The sequence below is a fragment of the Triticum aestivum genome, chromosome 1D (assembly GCF_018294505.1).
Source record: "Triticum aestivum cultivar Chinese Spring chromosome 1D, IWGSC CS RefSeq v2.1, whole genome shotgun sequence".
NCBI lineage: Eukaryota > Viridiplantae > Streptophyta > Magnoliopsida > Poales > Poaceae > Triticum > Triticum aestivum.
In genome coordinates, this window is record NC_057796.1 from 84,323,243 (window position 1) to 84,343,191 (window position 19,949).

The following is a 19,949-nucleotide window of genomic DNA, read 5'->3' on the forward strand; positions in this document are numbered from 1 at the left end:
ACGAACCTTCGCAACGGTGCACAGTTAGGGGGAACACGTCTCTTGAAATTTTAGTGAGGGATCATCTTACTTACTACCGTCGTTCTAAGCAAATAAGATGCATAACATGATAAACATCTCATGCAATCAAATAGTGACATGATATGGCCAATATCATTTTGCTCCTTTGATCTCCATCTTCGGGGCACCATGATCATCTTCGTCATCGGCATGACACCATGATCTTCATCATTGTGTCTTCATGAAGTTGTCACGCCAACGATTACTTCTACTTCTATGGCTAACGCGCTTAGCAATAAAGTAAAGTAATTTACATGGCGTTATTCAATGACACGCAGGTCATACAAAAAATAAAGACAACTCCTATGGCTCCTGCCGGTTGTCATACTCATCGACATGCAAGTCGTGATTCCTATTACAAGAATATGATCAATCTCATACATCACATATATCATTCATCACATCTTCTGGCCATATCACATCACATAGCACATGCTGCAAAAACAAGTTAGACGTCCTCTAATTGTTGTTGCAAGTTTTTACGTGGCTTGTATAGGTTTCTAGCAAGAACGTTTCTTACCTACGTAAAACCACAACGTGATATGCCAATTTCTATTTACCCTTCATAAGGACCCTTTTCAACGAATCCGTTCCGACTAAAGTGGGAGAGACAGACACCCGCTAGCCACCTTATGCAACTAGTGCATGTCAGTCGGTGGAACCTGTCTCACGTAAGCGTACGTGTAAGGTCGGTCCGGGCCGCTTCATCCCACAATGCCACCGAAACAAGATAAGACTAGTAACGGCAAGAAGAATTGGCAACATCGACGCCCACAACTACTTTGTGTTCTACTCGTCCATAGAAACTACGCATAGACCTAGCTCATGATGCCACTGTCGGGGAACGTAGCAGAAATTCAAAATTTTCTACGCATCACCAAGATCAATCTATGGAGTAATCTAGCAACGAGGGGAAGGGGAGTGCATCTACATACCATTGTAGATCGCGATGCGGAAGCGTTGCAAGAACGCGGATGAAGGAGTCATACTCGTAGCGATTCAGATCGCGGTTGATTCCGATCTAAGCACCGAAGAACGGTGCCTCCGCGTTCAACACACGTGCAGCCCGGTGACGTCTCCCACGCCTTGATCCAGCAAGGAGAGAGGGAGAGGTTGGGGAAGACTCCATCCAGCAGCAGCACGACGGCGTGGTGGTGGTGGAGGAGCGTGGCAATCCCGCAGGGCTTCGCCAAACACCGCGGGAGAGGAGGAGGAGGGAGAGGGGTAGGGCTGCGCCGAAAGAGAGACGTTCTCCTGTCTTGGGCAGCCCCAAAACCCCAATATATATAGGGGAGGGGGAGGGCTGCGCCCCCATCTAGGGTTTCCCCCCCCCCCAAGGGGTGCGGCCAGCCCTAGATGGGGCTTGGGGGGCGGCCAAAGGGGGGGAGAGAGGGGGCGCCCCACTAGATGGGCCTTAGGCCCATCTGAGCCTAGGGTTCCCCCTTTCCTGCGCCCTGGGCCTCTTGTGGGGGGGCGCACCAGCCCACCTGGGGCTGGTCCCCTCCCACACTTGGCCCATGCAGCCCTCTGGGGCCGGTGGCCCCACTTGGTGGACCCCCGGGACCCTCCCGGTGGTCCCGGTACATTACCGATATCACCCGAAACTTTTCCGGTGACCAAAACAGGACTTCCCATATATAAATCTTTACCTCCGGACCATTCCGGAACTCCTCGTGACATCCGGGATCTCATCCGGGACTCCGAACAACATTCGGTAACCACGTATATCTATTCCCTATAACCCTAGCGTCATCGAACCTTAAGTGTGTAGACCCTACGGGTTCGGGAACCATGCAGACATGACCGAGACGTTCTCCGGTCAATAACCAACAGCGGGATCTGGATACCCATGTTGGCTCCCACATGTTCCACGATGATCTCATCGGATGAACCACGATGTCGGGGATTCAATCAATCCCGTATACAATTCCCTTTGTCTACCGGTATATTACTTGCCCGAGATTCGATCGTCGGTATCCCTATACCTTGTTCAATCTCGTTACCGGCAAGTCTCTTTACTCGTTCCGTAACTCACATCATCCCGTGATCAACTCCTTGGTCACATTGTGCACATTATGATGATGTCCTACCGAGTGGGACCAGAGATACCTCTCCGTTTACACGGAGTGACAAATCCCAGTCTCGATTCGTGCCAACCCAACAGACACTTTCGGAGATACCTGTAGTGCACCTTTATAGCCACCCAGTTACGTTGTGACGTTTGGTACACCCAAAGCATTCCTACGGTATCCGGGAATTGCACAATCTCATGGTCTAAGGAAATGATACTTGACATTAGAAAAAGCTCTGAGCAAACGAACTACACGATCTTGTGTCAGGCTTAGGATTGGGTCTTGTCCACCACATCATTCTCCTAATGATGTGATCCCGTTATCAACGACATCCAATGTCCATGGTCAGGAAACCGTAACCATCTATTGATCAACGAGCTAGTCAACTAGAGGCTTACTAGGGACATGGTGTTGTCTATGTATCCACACATGTATCTGAGTTTCCTATCAATACAATTCTAGCATGGATAATAAACGATTATCATGAACAAGGAAATATAATAATAACCTATTTATTATTGCCTCTAGGGCATATTTCCAACAACTTTTATTATCTACTCCCTTCTTTCACAAGTATAAGATGTTCTAAATTTTGAATCATATGCATATATACATGTTTTAGTGTTTTTTTAAGTCATTTAAGTCTGTATATAGTCCATATTGAGATAACCAAGACATATTATATTTGTGGGAGTAGATAAATAGGTGGCTCTTTTATGGCGGGTAGGTCGCTGGCTTGAGACGTAGCGCGTACCCCCCCCCCCCCTCACGCGGGGGTGTACGTATGGGCGGGCCCATTTCTCAACTTTTTCTTTTGGTTTTTTCTTCCTTTTCTTTTCTTTTCCACTTTTTTCCTTTTTTCTTTTTTCTTCTTTACTTTTTCATTTTTTTGTTCATCGATTTAAAAAAATATTCAACAATGTACAAAAATGTTCATTGAATTCTAATTTTGTTCATTGGATTTTAAAACTTTTCATCGAATTCAAAATTTTGTTTTCTTTTTATTTTTGTTTTCAATTCTGAAAACAACGTTCAAATTTGTGAACATTTTTTCAAATTGTGAACAGTTTTTGAAATCATGTACATGTTTTTGAAATTTTATTCATCTAATTTAAAAAATGTTCATCAAATTCCAAATTTGTTCATTAATTTTAAGAAAATATTCATCAAATTCATATTTTTTTCTTGAATTCAAAATTTGTTCATCCATTATTTTAAAAATATTCTTGAATACAAATTTTGTTCATCAAGTTCAAAATATGTTCAATGATTTAAAAATTTGTTCATCAAATACAAAAAATGTTCATCGTTATTAGAAAATTTTCATAAAAAAATGTTCATCAACATAAAAAATGTTCACTAAAATTTAGAAATGCTTTTCAAATCGTAATCATTTTTTGAATTCGGTGGACATTTTCTGAAACCATGAGCATTTATCATTTCATGATTTTTTTAAATCATGAACAATTTTTGAATTCACAAACATTTCACAATTTACAACTTTTTTTAAATCGTGAATTATTTTTAAAAATAAAAAAGTTAAAATAGAAATAAGCAAAATAAAAAATAAGGTGCTTCTTGCTTTTCCTGCCGCGCACATAAGCCGGCCCATGAGGGTGTGGGAGGAGGGGGTGTGTGCACTCGCTGTTCCTGACGTGCTGTACGCGTCAAATAGGAGCTCATGAAAAATAACCCTTTTGTGGTTTTGCTTATTCGTGTGAACCGCAAGTGCTAACAACGTCTAACGAAATCACTAGTTAAGGAGCACTCTTTGAAAAGTTCACTTTCACCATCGCATGTTGCGACAAGTATTACATTGTATGAAAGTTAACCAAACGAAAACAACCAGAAGAGAATGCATTGGATGATGCGGTGGAAGATGTGTGTACCAAAAGATCATGGAGGAAGGGGTTTTCGAGATATTCACTGTTTCAACTTGGCTCTGTTAGCCAAACAAGCATGGCGTCTGCTCGATAGCCCTGAATCCCTATGTGCCACCATATTAAGAGCTAAGTATTTCCTGGATGGTGACTTAATGAATGCGAGTCAAAAAAAAGGGTCTTCCTTTACTTGGCAAAGCATTATGGCGGGAGTGGATTCTCTAAGATATGGATATATTCGGAGAGTTGAAAATGAACAAAATATTGATATTTGAAAATATGCTTGGATCCCACACGGGGCAAATAGGAAAATTATTACCCCTAGAAGAGGGCAACTTATATCAAAAGTCGTTGATCTTATCGATCCAATCACCAATTTATGGGATGAAGACTTAGTGAGACAAACTTTGTGGCCAATCGATGCTCAAAGGGTGCTTGCCATCCCCCTCCCTATGCATAACATGTCGGACTTCATTGCTTGGAGTTTTACAAAGAACGGATGTTTCACAGTTCGCTCGGTTTATTTGGACGAATGGAACAAACAATATGGGAGAAAATTGCAACACAGAAATGGCATGGGTAGAACAAATGTCAATACTATCTGAAGTAAGATTTGGAAGTTATCTTGTCCAGCAAAGATGAAGACTTTTTTTGGCATACTTTACACGGAACCCTTCCATGTCGTGTCGTGTTACACTTACAAATAGACATACGAAAGTTTCGCCCATATATATGCCCATCATGTTCTAACAGGCTTGAAGATACAAAACATAAGTTATTTTTATGTCAAAAGGCCAACGAGGTTTGGGAAAGATTGGGTTTGCACGAGGCCATTAAGAAAGCTTGTGCAATCGACCATGCGGGAGAGGCAGTCTTTGAGTTCCTTCTTCTTATGCTAGACCATGAGCTATCTATATTGGGCACCCAGAATGTATGTGAATTGATGTAACCGTTATTGTTCCTTCTCCTTACTGGCGATGTAACCGTTATTTGCGCCACTTGTCGCAACCTACGAGTTTTTTTAGATTCCTTTATTTAAAATGTTTTATCTCTCAAAACTCGTGTTCAAATCTTGAACCGTTTCATCTTTGGATTCATCATATCGAGATCTTTAAAACTACATCCATGTTTATAGATTTTGACAAACTTTTTTATGAAAAAATCCAGCCAAAAGCACATTTTTTTCCTTTCCGAGAGGCATGACCGTGCCCCTCGCGAAAGCAAATCTGTGCCTCTACAAAAAGCAAATTCGTGCCTCTAGTAGAAAAAAAACACAATTTTTTTCCTTTTCGGAGAGGCACGGTCGTACGTCTTGCGAAGCAAACTCCGTGCCTCCATGTGAAGCAAATCCATACCTCTCGCGGAAGAGAAGAAACACACTTTCCCCCTTTCTGAGGAGCACCACCGTGCCTCTCACGAAAGCAAATCCGTACCTCTTGTGAAAGAAAAAAAGAAAACACGTTTTTTCCCTTTTTGAAGAGGCACACACAAAAGCAAGTCCGTGCATTCAAGAGGTGAATCCGCGCCTCTCACGGAAGGAAAAAAAACGTGTTTTCCTTTTGCGAGAGGCACGACCGTGTCTCTCACGTAAGAAAAAAAACACGTTTTTAGCTTAGTTTTTATTCATTTTTTGTTTTTCAAATCTTAGGAAAAACATGGGGGAAACCGGAAAACCCCGGAAAGAATCATCTAAAAGCCAAAACACGTACATTTTTTTTCAAAGGGAGCATTTAAAGCGTGACGTGTGGCGGATGCTGAGAGCGAGCCACGGCCCATCCAAAGTGATCTTCCCAACTTTTTTGCGGGTTGCCGCTGGAGATGCCCTAAGGGCATCGAGAAAGAGAGTGAAGGCATTCGCGGCGGCTCGCAATTTTCACGAACGGAAAAAAGCACCGGTGTGTTGCTATTTTTGCCGCTTTAAGATTCGTGCAAAAAATCAAGTGGTTCGGAAGACGTTCGGGCTGAAATCCAATAAATCTCCCCGCAAAAAATAAAATAAATCCAATAAATCTGAAGTTCGGACTTTAGTATTTCCGAAAATATAAGAGCGAGACGGCGGGCGACTCCAATGCGGTCGCACGGTGGCGGGCGAGGCGACGTGACGCGGTCGCACGGTGGGGGGACGAGGCGAGGCCATGTGCAGCGAGGCGAAGGGCGGGCGACGCGGCCGTAGGGTCCCATCGAGCGCGCGACGGCGCGAGAGGCTCCGCGACGCGGCGCTGCGCCTGCGGCTGTCCCATGAAGCTGATCCGCCGAAATGCGCCACTCGCCGCCGGCGATCAGTGGAGGTATACGTTTCGGTTTCCCCACACTTTAGCTGCTTCGTCCCATGATGCCTTCCCGTCGTCCTCTTTACTCCGGGAGCAGCACCTCCAGCAGCAATTGCTCTTGGCTAGGTTAATTAATTCTGCCTGTTCATCCTGGCTGGGGTCTATTAATTCGGGCATTTGTGTTTGTTTCAGTTGATTAGGAATAACGCAGCTTCCGAATCAATTGTAGCCTCCGTCAGTGGCCACGTCGAGGGATAGATCCCATTCTGTTCTCATTCTCAGCAGAAGATAAATTATATCTGTTTCTGGTGAGAAAATTTTCCAGTATGATGCAAGTTCACCTCTTCTGCACCTTGACGGCTGGGTGCTTTTGTGACTCATTGCTCCAGATTATCTTTCCATGTAGAATTTGTGGACTCATTGACCCTCATCAACACATATGAACCGACCTACCGACCTGTTGCTAACTCTACTTGATCATGTATGCCCCTGTATCACAGGATTTATTCATCTCTATCCACATGTGCCCATGTTCTTATTTGTGAGCAGTTCCACTTCTACATACAGTCCCATATGAGAACACAACACATGGTCATGTCTTTTCTTAAATAGTCAAGTTACTTGGAACTTTTACATGCGAAAACCATATGAAATTAACCTGTCAAAACTGTCCAGGAGTGCTCCGAAAGAAAAATCTTCCATCCTGAGCTACCGGAATTTCGGTATGTCTTGGCTTGCTTCTTCTGTATGACTCCTCTAGATGAACTATAGTCCAAATCAATTTATAGATACATTACAGCTATCATTATGTCACTCTGTTTCTTCTACCTTATTGATACTTTTCTTACGTGCCAACTTTCTATTTGTATCTCTATATTCAGGGCTGTGATGTGTTACCATAAAAGGCTTTAGCCCCCGCTTTATATATAAAGCAACGATCATCAACACCTGGTACAAACACATGCCATCACAACACATGCACACACCCAAGGCAGGATACATAGGCGCTGTGCGCAACAACACCACCCCGAGCACTACAAGAGCAGCCGGGGCTCTCGACCGTGAACACGCCACCACAAAGAGATGAAGCCACATACGACGAACCGTGGGCTTCAAGGCGGCGCCTTCAGGAAGGATACGACACTGGAGCGTCGGCACCGCCCGACCCGAGGGTCGGAGTTTCCCCTGGAGTGACACGATGGGCAATGTGAGCCACGACGACGCCTTCAAGAAGGGAACGAGCTTCGCCGCCGCCGGTCCGTCCGAAGATAGAACAGGTTTTCACCCCGCCAACAGTCACCGCCATCGAACGCCACACCCCCGCAACCACGCCACCCACACGGCCATGGTCACCGGGCAGCACCGAGCCATGGGCTCTACCCCTGAGCACCGCGCTACCATCCCCAGGGCCACCGCCCCGGCATCCAAGACCTTGACACCACCTCATCCGAGGCATGCCGCTACCCCAACCAACTTGAGCGGCTCCCAACTCCGAGACCTAATAGGCCGGCCAAAATGGCCTCCATCGACCCGTCCTGCGGCACCGGGTGCAAGACGAGCTCAGTCCTGCTGCCGGGTGCGAGATGAGCTCAGTCCTGCAGCACCGGGCGCGAGACGAACGATGGACTGCAGCTTGGAAAGAGCCAACCCTTCGACGAAGGTAGCGCCCGGACGATGAGGACAGAGATCGAAGGCCAACCCAGGCCGCTTACCGACGGGCCGCCGCCGGAGATGACCAGCCGCCGCCGTGAAATGATCCAGACCACCGCCATGAGCCACCACCATGCCGTGGCAGCCCACATCCATGCCGGGACCATGATCTGGCTGGCAACCACCGCCGCCCCCACCCGGAGCCCCGACCATGATGAGCCCCTTCCCTCGTCCCGCGCCACCGGCCGGGCCCCCAGCGACAGATCCGGCCGGATCTGGCCGGAATCCAGCTCGCCCGCAACCACCTGCACCTCCGCCACGTCAGATCCACCGCCACCATGAGTGCGTCGACCACGGTAAGGCCCTCCACGACACCACCACAAACCAGCAGCCCCGTCGCCGGACCGTGTAGCCATGCCACCCCCCCCCCCCCCCCCGCCCGAGCAAGGAGAGATGAATCCCCGCCACCGCCAGCACCAAACGGGCTACGCCCGACGGTGCGAACGGGCAGCGGCGAGGGAGGAGATGGAGGGAGGGGTCCCCGGCCGGCGGCGCCCTAGGGTTTCCCCTCGGTCGCCCGCGGGGACGACACGGGAGGAGGAGGGGAGTCTGTGTTGTGTTCTCTCTCTTTCTCTCTCTCTCTCTCTCTCTCTCTCTTGCAATACTACACTAGGGTACCATACTTGAGTTCAGATATGCTACATGGCAGAAACGGTTGTTTTTCAATTTTCTGTAGTATTTATCGTGATGAAACATGCCATGTTTGTTCTCTTATATTTGGCACAAAATCAACTGTGGACAGCCTAAGCTCATAATTATCACGTACCATGCTAGGAAGGATCCAATCCAGTTGGCATATAAAACTCCAGTAAAATGCAAGATAAAGGAAATTTCGTTAGTTTTGATCACCTGGGAGGTTGTTTTATTCTAGGGTGAAAAAAGATTCATGATTTTTTTTTCTGAACCAAGTAGCATATCAGGTAGGAAGGTGAATGCTCTATTGAATATTGATAACAATACGGGAAAACATTACTATGGATTGGTTTCGGGAAAAAGAATCTGTCTCTATGGATTGTTAGGCTTGGATCAATATGCCATGCACGACTTGATTTGTCTTAACATCTCTTTAGAAGAAACATTATCAGATAAAGAGAGTCCATTGGTTGTCATTTCATAATCATAAGAGTCCATTAAATTTGTGGCCAACACCTTTTTTTTTGGAATTTTCTATTTAGATGAATGTGGAGATTTTGTAATACTATACGAGTGTAGCAAGTCTTGAGTACATATATGCTAAATGGCATAACATACATTTTCAGTTTTCTGTAGTAATTTGGCTCAGTGTGGAACGGAATCAACGGATTATACTCATAATTATCATCTACCATTGTCATATCCTTACTGAGGATTTCTCGCTCAGATTTCGGATCGAGAAGGGGATACTTGGGGAAGAAGAAGAAACCAGAGAGATAGGAGGTAGGAGGTGATGTGAGCTATTTCATTTAGTCGCTGCCAAATCCAGCCAACGGTCTAGCTTATATATAGCTCGTACATTTTCACACACTCAGCCCACCAGGCCCTCACACTTACATGGCTGAAAGCCCAAATGAACAAGACACTCTCAGATGGCCCACTTGTTATTCAAACATTTCCCTTGGTGCCGCTCTCGGCCTCCTTTAGCTTCCTATTCCCTGGTTCTGCAGCTGTCAGGGTGTAATCAAATTGTTATATGTGCTCCCATAAAAAGCAAGAGACGTGGAAAATTGGTAGTTTTGATCACCTTGCAGGTTGTTTTGTTAAGGTGGAAAAATTGTATCGGGTTCCTACCTGCACGGCATGTTGAATGCTAAATAGAATCATGTGCATGCATTAGTTTCCGCAAAATAACTCAACTTATATGCATTGGTAGTTTGGACTTTGGACCAATATGGAACTGTGGCCATGATATTGTCTTGAGAATTAGGCAAATAGTAAATCCATTATGTGTCGAATGTAGTGCAGCTGTAGCTCTTTTATTCTCATATAGAAGTTCACCCTGACGATCGTCAAAATTACTATGAATTCAATTTTTCTGTGAAGAGACTTATCATTTTCACTATCTATTCCTGATCTGTTTCTATGTATTTCCGTAAAATGGTTCACAAGGTATCAGAATGAAAGTGAAGGGACTAATTAGTGAAGTTGTAACTAACCACTAGATTTTACTCCCTCCGTCCCAAAATAAGCATCTCAATTTTGTACTAACTTTAGTACAAAGTTGCACTGAAGTTAAGACACTTATTTTGGGATGGAGGGAGTACTTATTTCACATTCTCTCTCTTTGCATACAGATGGCCATGGGGCTCAAATTTTCTAAATTTGTTGGTTCCTGCGGTTATGCCTCAAGGATATTAATTTCAGATGGCTGAAGTGTTTTGTTTGACAGAGAATGTGCTTCAGTATTAGTGAGTGTCTACCTCTTTCCCAGTTAACCCTCTTCTTTTCATAGGATTTCATGAAAGTTAATACCTTGCTGTAAAAATTGTAGAATGATCATATTTTTTATTTGTATCCAGGGACTAATTTAGGATCTCTCATGTCTTATGTTAGTTGATTAATACGGTGATTTTTATGAAAAAACTAGCATCTTAGGCACCTTAATTTGTGTTCTTCCTCAGCTTTCGAGAAGTTTCTGGGCCCGTCACTGTTTGCATCCCTATGATTTATTTTTTTAGAGACTCCCTAGAAAATTTAATGGTTATCGAATAAAAAGAAAAAGATCTAACCATCTATCTGGTGGACGCAAGTTTTAACGGCTTGAATTTAATCTGGACTACTAATCTACAACAAAATAAGAGGCGTATGTAAAATAAGGAGATTGATATAATTTGGTGTGTGATGCCAGAATAAAGTTACTAAATTTATATAATTTGGTACGTTCTGACATTTTTTTACTAAATTATAGTATTTGTTCTCAGAAGTGCACTGTTGTTCTTTAGGCTCAGACACTATTGACAGAATAAAGTTCATTTTGTTTGATTTATATTGCAATTAAGAAGGATGTTGGGTTTGCCAACCAATGTTGCTGGTATGTAGATTTATGTTTTACCACCATATGGTCCATTTTATGGTATATAAAGATTTTTAGTTGTCTAGATTTCTTAAGTGTATTTTATGTTGGCTTAATAAGGTTTGTTACAGCAAATGTGATTCTTTTGTATTATCAGTATGCAATTTTTTCTATTTAAATTTTCCATTGTATAAGCATACCTACTCATTTAGTTTACATCAGACATTTCTACCCTGACTATGGGCTGCTTAAACTAACATGAGTTTCCTTTCTACAAATATTTATATATTTAAGTGTGTTTAGCACATTGTTTGTTTATAATAACTGTGGGCATGTACTAGGGAGAATTTGCATAGGATAACAACATATATTGATACTGATATTGTTATGACCGGCATATTAGGGGCTTAGCCCAGTTAGTTGTGGCCCAGTTTATCTTATTGTTATTAGGGGCTTAGCCCAATTATCTTATTAGCAGGATTATATAAACTCGTGTAAGGACCCGTTTTGGGAGCCGGGAGACCTAACCCCTGCGCTCTCTCTCTCTCGCGCGCGCGCACGCAATGACGGCGCCCCAGCGCCGGCGGCCACGCCTTTCTCAACGCCATCCCTCCTTCCACCCTACAACCTGAGACCATGCCCTGGTAGGGATCCGGTTCCTACCAGATATACTCCCTCCGTTCATAATTATAAGACCTTTTAGAGATTTCAACATGAACTACATACGGAGCAAAACGAGTGAATCTATACTCTAAAATATGTCTGTATACGTCCGTATTGAAATCTCTAAAAGGTCTTATATTTAGAAACGGAGGGAGTAGAATTTACTTAGCTTCTATCCATTTCCCTTTATTCAGCCACCCGTATCACATTCTTATGAGTAAGCATGGTTTGTAAATACAAGTGTTCACAAAAATATTAATGATCGTGTCGTTTTTCAGGAATTGCAATGGACCAAATTGTTGTCCAAGGCCTGGATTCAAAACATGTAGCTGTAATGCTAATCAATCATCATCATTGCTTATCAGTCGTAATCAATTCCTACTTTTTTTAACTTTCTCCTTTTTGGAAAAAGCGGAAGCATTATCAGTCAACTGAAAAGAGTATGTTATAAGTACAATGAAATCTGGGAAAAGAACTATGGTAATTCTTTCTCTTCTATTTGACCGTCATACAATCTAACTCGCAACAAATTGGAGGAAAGTAATTTATTTTTCCCTACATTTATTTCTATAAGCAAGAATTTCACGCACTTTTCCCCTTCCCAAACCCTCAGTGGCGGAGCCAGGAATATAGTATGAGGAGGGCCAAGTGTAGTAAATCCCTGCAAGGGAGGGCCAGCTCATAAGAATACATCATTTTTGCAACCATTGTACATCTATTAGCATGCATATTAGGCTTAATACAACAATCTTAGGGGGGGGGGGGGCCAGGGCCCCTGCTGGTCCCCCTGTCTCCGCCACTGCAAACCCTAGAGTTCGGGACACTGATCCCCAAGCCAAGGAGTCGATGCCGCCAGGAGGAGGAGGAGGTGAGCATGGCTGCACGGAGCAGGACCATCCATTGGCGACCGGTCGCCGTGACGAGGGCGCTCCGTCCTATCCTATGCCGCCGCCTCCCCTCATTGTTCTGGTAGCTTCTGAGGTTTGCTCTACCGCCTATTTCTTGTTCCAATCTTTGATTCATGAAAGGGAACCCGCTCAGGCGACTCGGACGGAGCCCCAAATCCGGCAGGATCGCCATACCTCCTATCCTCCCCTTTTGTCGCCGCTCGAGGAAGCCGCCGGGTGAAGCCCTGTCGGCTGATTGGGTGGTGCGGGCACCCAAGGGCGCGGGGGCACATCCCTCGGATGTAGGTCACGGCGGAGTGAGGCGGTGGTGTGGTGGTGGGTGGATGCGGCGGAGCTGCAGGGGCGCTGTGGGAGGGTTGGTGGTGCGGCTGTGCTGGTGTCGCGCAGGGCCCAGCGGGGGCCGGGTGGTTCCAGATCGGGGGGTGGGCGCCTTCGTGGTCTCCGGTCAGATCCTCTCGGATCTGGCCCCTAGGCGTCGGTGTGCGGCGCGGGGTGTTGGCAGCAGCCATGTTGGCAACTGCGTGGGTGTAGGCTGCAATGACGTGGTGGCAGTCCATGGTGGTGGTGCGGGTCGGTTCGCGGCGGCTGCAGGACATGCTCCGGCATCTGGCCGTTGGCGAGCTACTCTTGTGGAGGTCCCTGGGTCCTCTTGCGGCAACAGGGTGTGGCGGTTCGGGCACCTCACGTCGCTGGGCGTGTGGCCGGTCCCTGCCAGATGCAGATCTAGGCCGGGAGTCGAGGTTGGGTGTCGTAGGAGGGTGACGTCTGGGAGAGGTGGTGGGAGTGGTGGGTGGCGCCGATGCGGTCGGGCCACCCGTCACCGACAGGGGTGCCGGTCATCGACATGGTCCGCTCCCGCTTCACCTCTTCTTCGATCTGGTGGCTCCCTGATAGATCTGGTTGTTCTAGTCGCTGGCGGCTTTGTCGGCGGTCGGAGATTGCCAATCGGCACATTGTCATTGTTCACAGCCATGGAGGGCCTATGGGGTGTCTTGTTCCCCGGGCGGCGGCCCGGGTGGTGGGAGCTGCGGTGCTGGTGGGCTGAGCTCGCGGCTTAGGTGCAGGCGACTAGCGTCCATGGCCGCGTGGGCGGCGTGGTGGTTGGTGTTTTGACGTTCTGTGGCGGTGTAGGTGGAGTATGCTTGCCAGGGTGAAAACCATGTCTGGCTTTGGCTAGGCCGATGGAGGCGGCACACATGGACGTCGTCATCTTCCTGAAGTCTCCCTTGTGGTTACTCCTTTCCCTTCGTCGTGCTCCGGATGAAAATCTGGATCACTGGATTGGGTGGTGGCGGCGCTTCGGTGGGCACCGTCTTGGAGCTCACGGTTCGTCGACATTCAACTTCACCTCTTTAAGGTTTCTCCGGGAAGGACTCCGGCGGCTCCTTAGTGATGCGCACTGTCGATCTGTAGTCTACTTCGAGTTGTGTGGGGTGTTGTTGTTGAAGGTCTTTGGCACCTATGTATCTGGCCTTGGGTGAGTGTGGGTGTGGGTATGTTGTGTTGTGGTTTGTATCGATTGGTATGTTGGTTGTTGCTATATATATAAAGCAGGGCGAAAGCCTTTTTCTGTAAAGGGAATCAGGAATGTAAACGTCCTTCTCTATTATTTGTAGAAGAAGAAGAAGAAGAAGAAGAAGCACGAGCAGGAGCAGGAGCACGAGAAACACCCTGCTGGGAGCCTTCCTGAGGGCCCCCTTGTCGAGATCCTGTCCCGGGTGCCCTACAAGTCACTGTGCTGCTTCAAGTGTGTGTCCAAGCCGTGGCTTGCCCTCTGCTCTGACCCCGACATCCGCAAGAGGTCACCCAAGACCATGGTAGATTTCTTCCTCCGCAACTATGGCATCGGCCCCTGTTTCATTAACTTGTCTGGAAGAGGCCAGCCCCTGGTCGACCCTTCTCTCTCTTTCTTGCGTGAGAGCTTTACACTTCTCATCCCCCAGCAGTGCTGCGGTGGCCTTGTTCTCTGCAAATACTGGGAATCACGTTATGTTGAGGAATTTGAGTACAATCTTGTCGTGTGCAATCCTGCGACCAAGAAGTGGGCCGAGCTGCCTCCTAATCCTATACAATTGCAAGACGAAGACGAAGAAGAAGTCGAAGAATATTTGTGTTTCGATCCAGCTGTCCCCTCCCGTTTCGTGGTACTCACACACACTTGGGATTTCACAGAAGTGGCAATCTACTCATCAGACACTGGACGATGGACTACGGTGGAGACTGGTTGGACTGATGAGGCTCCTGTTGGTCTTCCTGTCTTCCTGAATGGTACTTTGCATTTGATGACCACTGAATATTCAATAGTCACAGTAGACACAGAGGGGAAGGTTTGGGGGCAAATTGATATTCCAGGCAACATGCGAGACAGCTCTGATTATCCGTTCATTGGACAGTCTCAGGGACGATTGTATGCTTGGTCTATAAATGATAATATTGATGTTTGCCAACTTTCAGTTTGGGCTCTTGAGGATTATGGTGGTGCAAAGTGGGCCTTGAAGTATACTGTTAACATTTCAGAACTGTTTGGAAGGAATTGTTGCAAATATGTGGAGCCCTTAGCAATTCATCCAGATTGTGATTTGATTTTCCTTGCTGACCGGAGGGGGAAGGCTATCTCATATGATATGGACAGCAAGAAAGTGCATGTTATTGGCACTTACCAAACATTCAATGGTGCTGTACCTTATGTTCCATGTTTTGCGGAATGGCCGTCAGATGGTCACTGACCTTGCTGGAACTATATTGTCTTCATAAATTTAGCCATGGAGAATATGCAACACCTAGCAACAGCTTCCAGTGGCTAATGCTTACTTGTATGAATGAGTCTAGGTATTTGATGTATCGGCTGCATCTAGTGCTAATCATTATGGTCACCTGTTAGCTCTGGGTGTGGGGTAACTGTGAGGGTATATTATCTATGTTTGAAATTGGTTGGACTTTCACCTCTTTATTTTTCGTTTAAGACTGGAGATGCTTATCTCTTGTTGCAAGTACATTTATCTTTTATGGACAACTTGTTATCCATCAGTTCGGAATATTGATATCGCCTTGTTCTTATATATGCACATGTTAAAGACTGGAGATGCCTATCTCTTGTACGTTTATTATTCTTCCATTTTATTTCACTTCATTAGGGGAAGAGGATTTTTTGAGGGGAGGAGAATAACATGACCCTCCAGTGTATTTTTAGTTCTTGTTTCGACTGAGCTCTGTGTGACCATTCTCCTACTTGAATTCTGACTATGCTGTCAGAGTAAATCTATTTTTGAGCATCTTGCGATTTTGTTTACTGTGATGTTAGTTTACAGATTTTTCTCATCTTGTTCCAAAATTGTGCAGTGAGTTCCTAAATATGCAAATTGAATTGTTTACATATTGTCCGAGATTATAACTGTTTGTCCAAGATGACATTTTTCCTCGGTGAAATATAATTACCAAAGGTTTTAATCAGTGCATTTTCCCCTCATAAACCTAAACACTCCTTCCATGTGTCACTGCCATTTGGCAGCATCCACTAGAACGTAAAACACAAACTGTATGACGACCAGTTCCTGGGCATCTAGCATTGCGATTGTCAGTGTTGGTTCCAGCGACAGTTTTCTTTACCTGTATATAAGCGTGAGCCTGAGAGACTATCTAGAGGATGGTCACTGACAGAGAAAATAAGCCAAGAACTATAGTCACCAAGGTGTCTCTTTCTTGTTTTCAAGCCCAAAACGCCGTTGCATCCCGAACTCCCAGTTCCTTCCAATCAGAAACCAATGAGGGTTACAACATGGAAACCCTCTAATATTGTCCATAATTAAGAGGAAACTTATATCTTAGGCAGAGAAATAACAGAGTAGTATTGATCCAGTTAACAAACATCAAAACAGAGATGAAACTATTTTGACATCTCCTAATAAGGAATTAAAGAGCATGGGCGTTTTGCTTTACTAAGCCAAAGCATTCTAGGAAAACAAAATAACCAGAGCCATTTGCCTTGTAAGCCTTGAGAAATGCAATGGACAACCTAGGCAAAATAAATAAATAAAGTGATGGTTTTGTTATTTTTCTAACTATTTTTTGAATTTAAGATTTTTTTAACACTTCGTGAACTTTTTTGTAAAAGTTAATAGCCAACAACCTGGTCAGTTGTGCATGATTACGGTGAACAGTCAACTACCACTCTCTTGTGTCAAAGCATCTTACACAATGAAACAGAGGGAGTAGCTACCTTTTCTTTTTGAAACGGCAAACTAGCGACCTCTTTTTGAGGACTATACCCGTCCCCACTCATGGGGTGGTTGGGGGGGGGGGGGGGGGGGGGGGGGGGGAAGGCCTTAGAGAACACGAACATTCGCTTGTGGACAAAACGTAACATGATTTTTGGGACTAACCTATTAACCTAGAGCCTAGTGTCAGTTTTTATTTTTTCCTTATTTTTGAGTATCGCAGAAAAGGAATACCAAACGGAGTCCAATTGACCTGAAAATTCACGGATATTGTTTTTGGACCAGAAGAAGCCCACGGAGCATCGGAGATGGGCCAGAAGAGTCCCGAGGCCACCACGATGATGGAGGGCGCGCCCCCTACCTCGTGGCTGCCTCGTGGACCCCCCTGACTTGTTCCCGACGCCAACACCTCTTATTTATCCCCAAACTTCCAGAATATAACGTAGATCAAGAGTTCCGCCGCCGCAAGCCTTTGTAGCCACCAAAAACCAATCGGGACCCTGTTTCGGCACCCTGCCGGAGGGGGGATCCATCACCGGTGGCCATCTTCATCATCCCGGCGCTCTCCATGACGAGGAGGGAGTAGTTCACCCTCGGGGCTAAGGGTATGTACCAGTAGCTATGTGTTTGATCTCTCTCTCGTGTTATTGATTTGGCACAATCTTGATGTATCGCGAGCTTTGCTATTATTGTTGGATCTTATGATGTTTCTCCCCCTCTATCTCTTGTAATGGATTGAGTTTTCCCTTTGAAGTTATCTTATCGGATTGAGTCTTTAAGGATTTAAGAACACTTTATGTATGTCTTGCATGTGCTTATCTATGGTGACAATGGGATATTCACATGATCTACTTGATGTATGTTTTGGTGATCAACTTGCGGGTTCAGTGACCTTGTGAACTTATGCATAGGGGTTGGCACACGTTTTCGTCTTGACTCTCCGGTAGAAACTTTGGGGAACTCTTTGAAGTTCTTTATGTTGGTTGAATAGATGAATCTGAGATTGTGTGATGCATATCGTATAATCATACCCACGGATTCTTGAGGTGACATTGGAGTATCTAGGTGACATTAGGGTTTTGGTTGATTTGTGTTTTAAGGTGTTATTCTAGTACGAACTCTAGGATAGATCGTACGGAAAGAATAGCTTCGTGTTGTTTTACTACGGACTCTTGAATAGATTGATCGGAAAGAATAACTTTGAGGTGGTTTCGTACCCTACAATAATCTCTTCGTTTGTTCTCCGCTATTAGTGACTTTGGAGTGACTCTTTGCTGCATGTTGAGGGATTGTTATATAATCTAATTATGTTATCCTTGTTGAGAGAACTTGCACTAGTGAAAGTATGAATCCTAGGCTTTATTTCGAAGCATTGCAATACCGTTTGTGCTAACTTTTATCATTAGTTACCTTACTGTTTTTATATTTTCAGATTACAAAAACCTATATCTACCATCCATATTGCACTTGTATCACCATCTCTTCGCCGAACTAGTGCACCTATAGAATTTACCATTGTATTGGGTGTGTTGGAGACACAAGAGACTCTTTGCTATTTGGTTGCAGGGTTGTTTGAGAGAGACCATCTTCATCCTACGCCTCCCATGGATTGATAAATCTTAGGTCATCCACTTGAGGGAAATTTGCTACTGTCCTATAAACCTCTCCACTTGAAGGCCCAACAACATCTACAAGGAAAAAGTTATGTAGTAGACATCAGCACTGCTTCCAAAGATCACTTACACCTCGCCAGGTTACGTAATATGAGGTTTTCCTTTTTTTCATGGATTTGTTTCTTAATCGTACGTCCAAATCTCGAACCGTTTTCACTGTTAGATTTCTTACATCGAGACCTTCAAAACTAGATCCCATGTTACTGGGTTTTGATGAACATTTTTTTCACGAAAGAATCGGACAAAAAATCAGATTAAAAAACCGAACAAAGGCATGTTATCGGCACTTACGAAACATTCGATGGTGCTGTACCTTATGTTCCATGTTTTGCGGAATGGCCGTCAGATGGTCACTGACCTTGCTGGGACTATATTGTCTTCATAAATTTAGCCATGGAGAATATGCAACACCTTCCAGTAGCTAATGCTTACTTGTATGAATGAGTCTAGTCATTTGATATATCGGCTGCATCTAGTGCTAATCATTATGGTCCACCTGTTAGCTCTTGGTGTGGGGTAACTGTGAGGGTATATTATCTATGTTTGAAATTTGGTTGGATTTTCACCTCTTTATTTTTCGTTTAAGATTGGAGATGCTTATCTCTTGTTGCAAGTACATTTATCTTTTATGGACAACTTGTTATCCATCGATTCTGAATATTGATATCGCCTTGTTCTTCTGCACATGTTAAAGATTGGAGATGCCTATCTCTTGTACGTTTATTATTCTTCCATTTTATTTCACTTCAGTAAGGGAAGAGGATTTCTCTAGGGGAGGAGAATAACATGACCCTCCAGTGTATTTTTAGTTCTTGTTTCGATTGAGCTCTGTGTGACCATTCTCCTACTTGAATTATGACTAGACTGAAATATCTAGGCTGCCCTTGCGATTTTGTTTACTGTTATGTTAGTTTACAGTTTTTTCTCATCTTAATCCAAAATTGTGCAGTGAGTTCCTACATATGCAAATTTTTGCATATTGTCCAAAATTATAACTGTATGCGCAAGAAGATGACAGTTTTCCTCAGTGAAATATACTCCTAATTACCAAAGGTTTTGATCAGTCAAGGCATGCATTTTCCCCTCATAAACCTAAGCACTCCTTCCATGTGTCACTGCCATTTGGCAGCATCCACTAGAACGTAAAACACAAACTGTATAACGACCAGTTCCTGGGCATCTAGCATTGCGATTGTCAGTGTTGGTTCCAGCGACAGTTTTCTTTACCTGTATATAAGTGTGAGCCTGAGAGACTATCTAGATTCTAGAGGATGGTCACTGACAGAGAAAATAAGCCAAGAACTATAGTCACCAAGGTGTCTCTTTCTTGTTTTCAAGCCCAAAACACCATTGCATCCCGAACTCCCAGTTCCTTCCAATCAGAAACCAATGAGGGTTACAACATGGAAACCCTCTAATATTGTCCATAATTAAGAGGAAACTTATATCTTAGGCAGAGAAATAACAGAGTAGTATTGATCCAGTTAACAAACATCAAAACAGAGATGAA

The 19,949-nt window shown here is 44.8% G+C and overlaps 1 protein-coding gene across 5 annotated transcripts; it reads left to right on the forward strand.

Annotated features, from left to right (window-relative positions):
• Nucleotides 1-6,051: 6,051 nt before the first annotated feature.
• LOC123180477 (F-box protein At5g07610) lies at nt 6,052-15,656 on the forward strand. Of its 5 annotated transcripts, XM_044592537.1 has the most exons (5): nt 6,095-6,300; nt 6,475-8,288; nt 10,263-10,376; nt 11,923-12,124; nt 14,169-15,656. In XM_044592537.1, the coding sequence occupies exons 4-5, from the start codon at nt 12,101-12,103 to the stop codon at nt 15,276-15,278; spliced, it is 1,134 nt and encodes a 377-aa protein (XP_044448472.1). In that variant the 5' UTR covers nt 6,095-6,300; nt 6,475-8,288; nt 10,263-10,376; nt 11,923-12,100; the 3' UTR covers nt 15,279-15,656. The 5 variants fall into 5 exon arrangements, with proteins under 5 accessions (XP_044448469.1, XP_044448472.1, XP_044448473.1 ...); XM_044592538.1 differs by lacking the exons at nt 10,263-10,376; nt 11,923-12,124; XM_044592535.1 differs by lacking the exons at nt 6,095-6,300; nt 6,475-8,288 and having other exon boundaries at nt 8,359-12,625; nt 14,169-14,369; nt 14,496-15,656.
• Nucleotides 15,657-19,949: the final 4,293 nt, after the last annotated feature.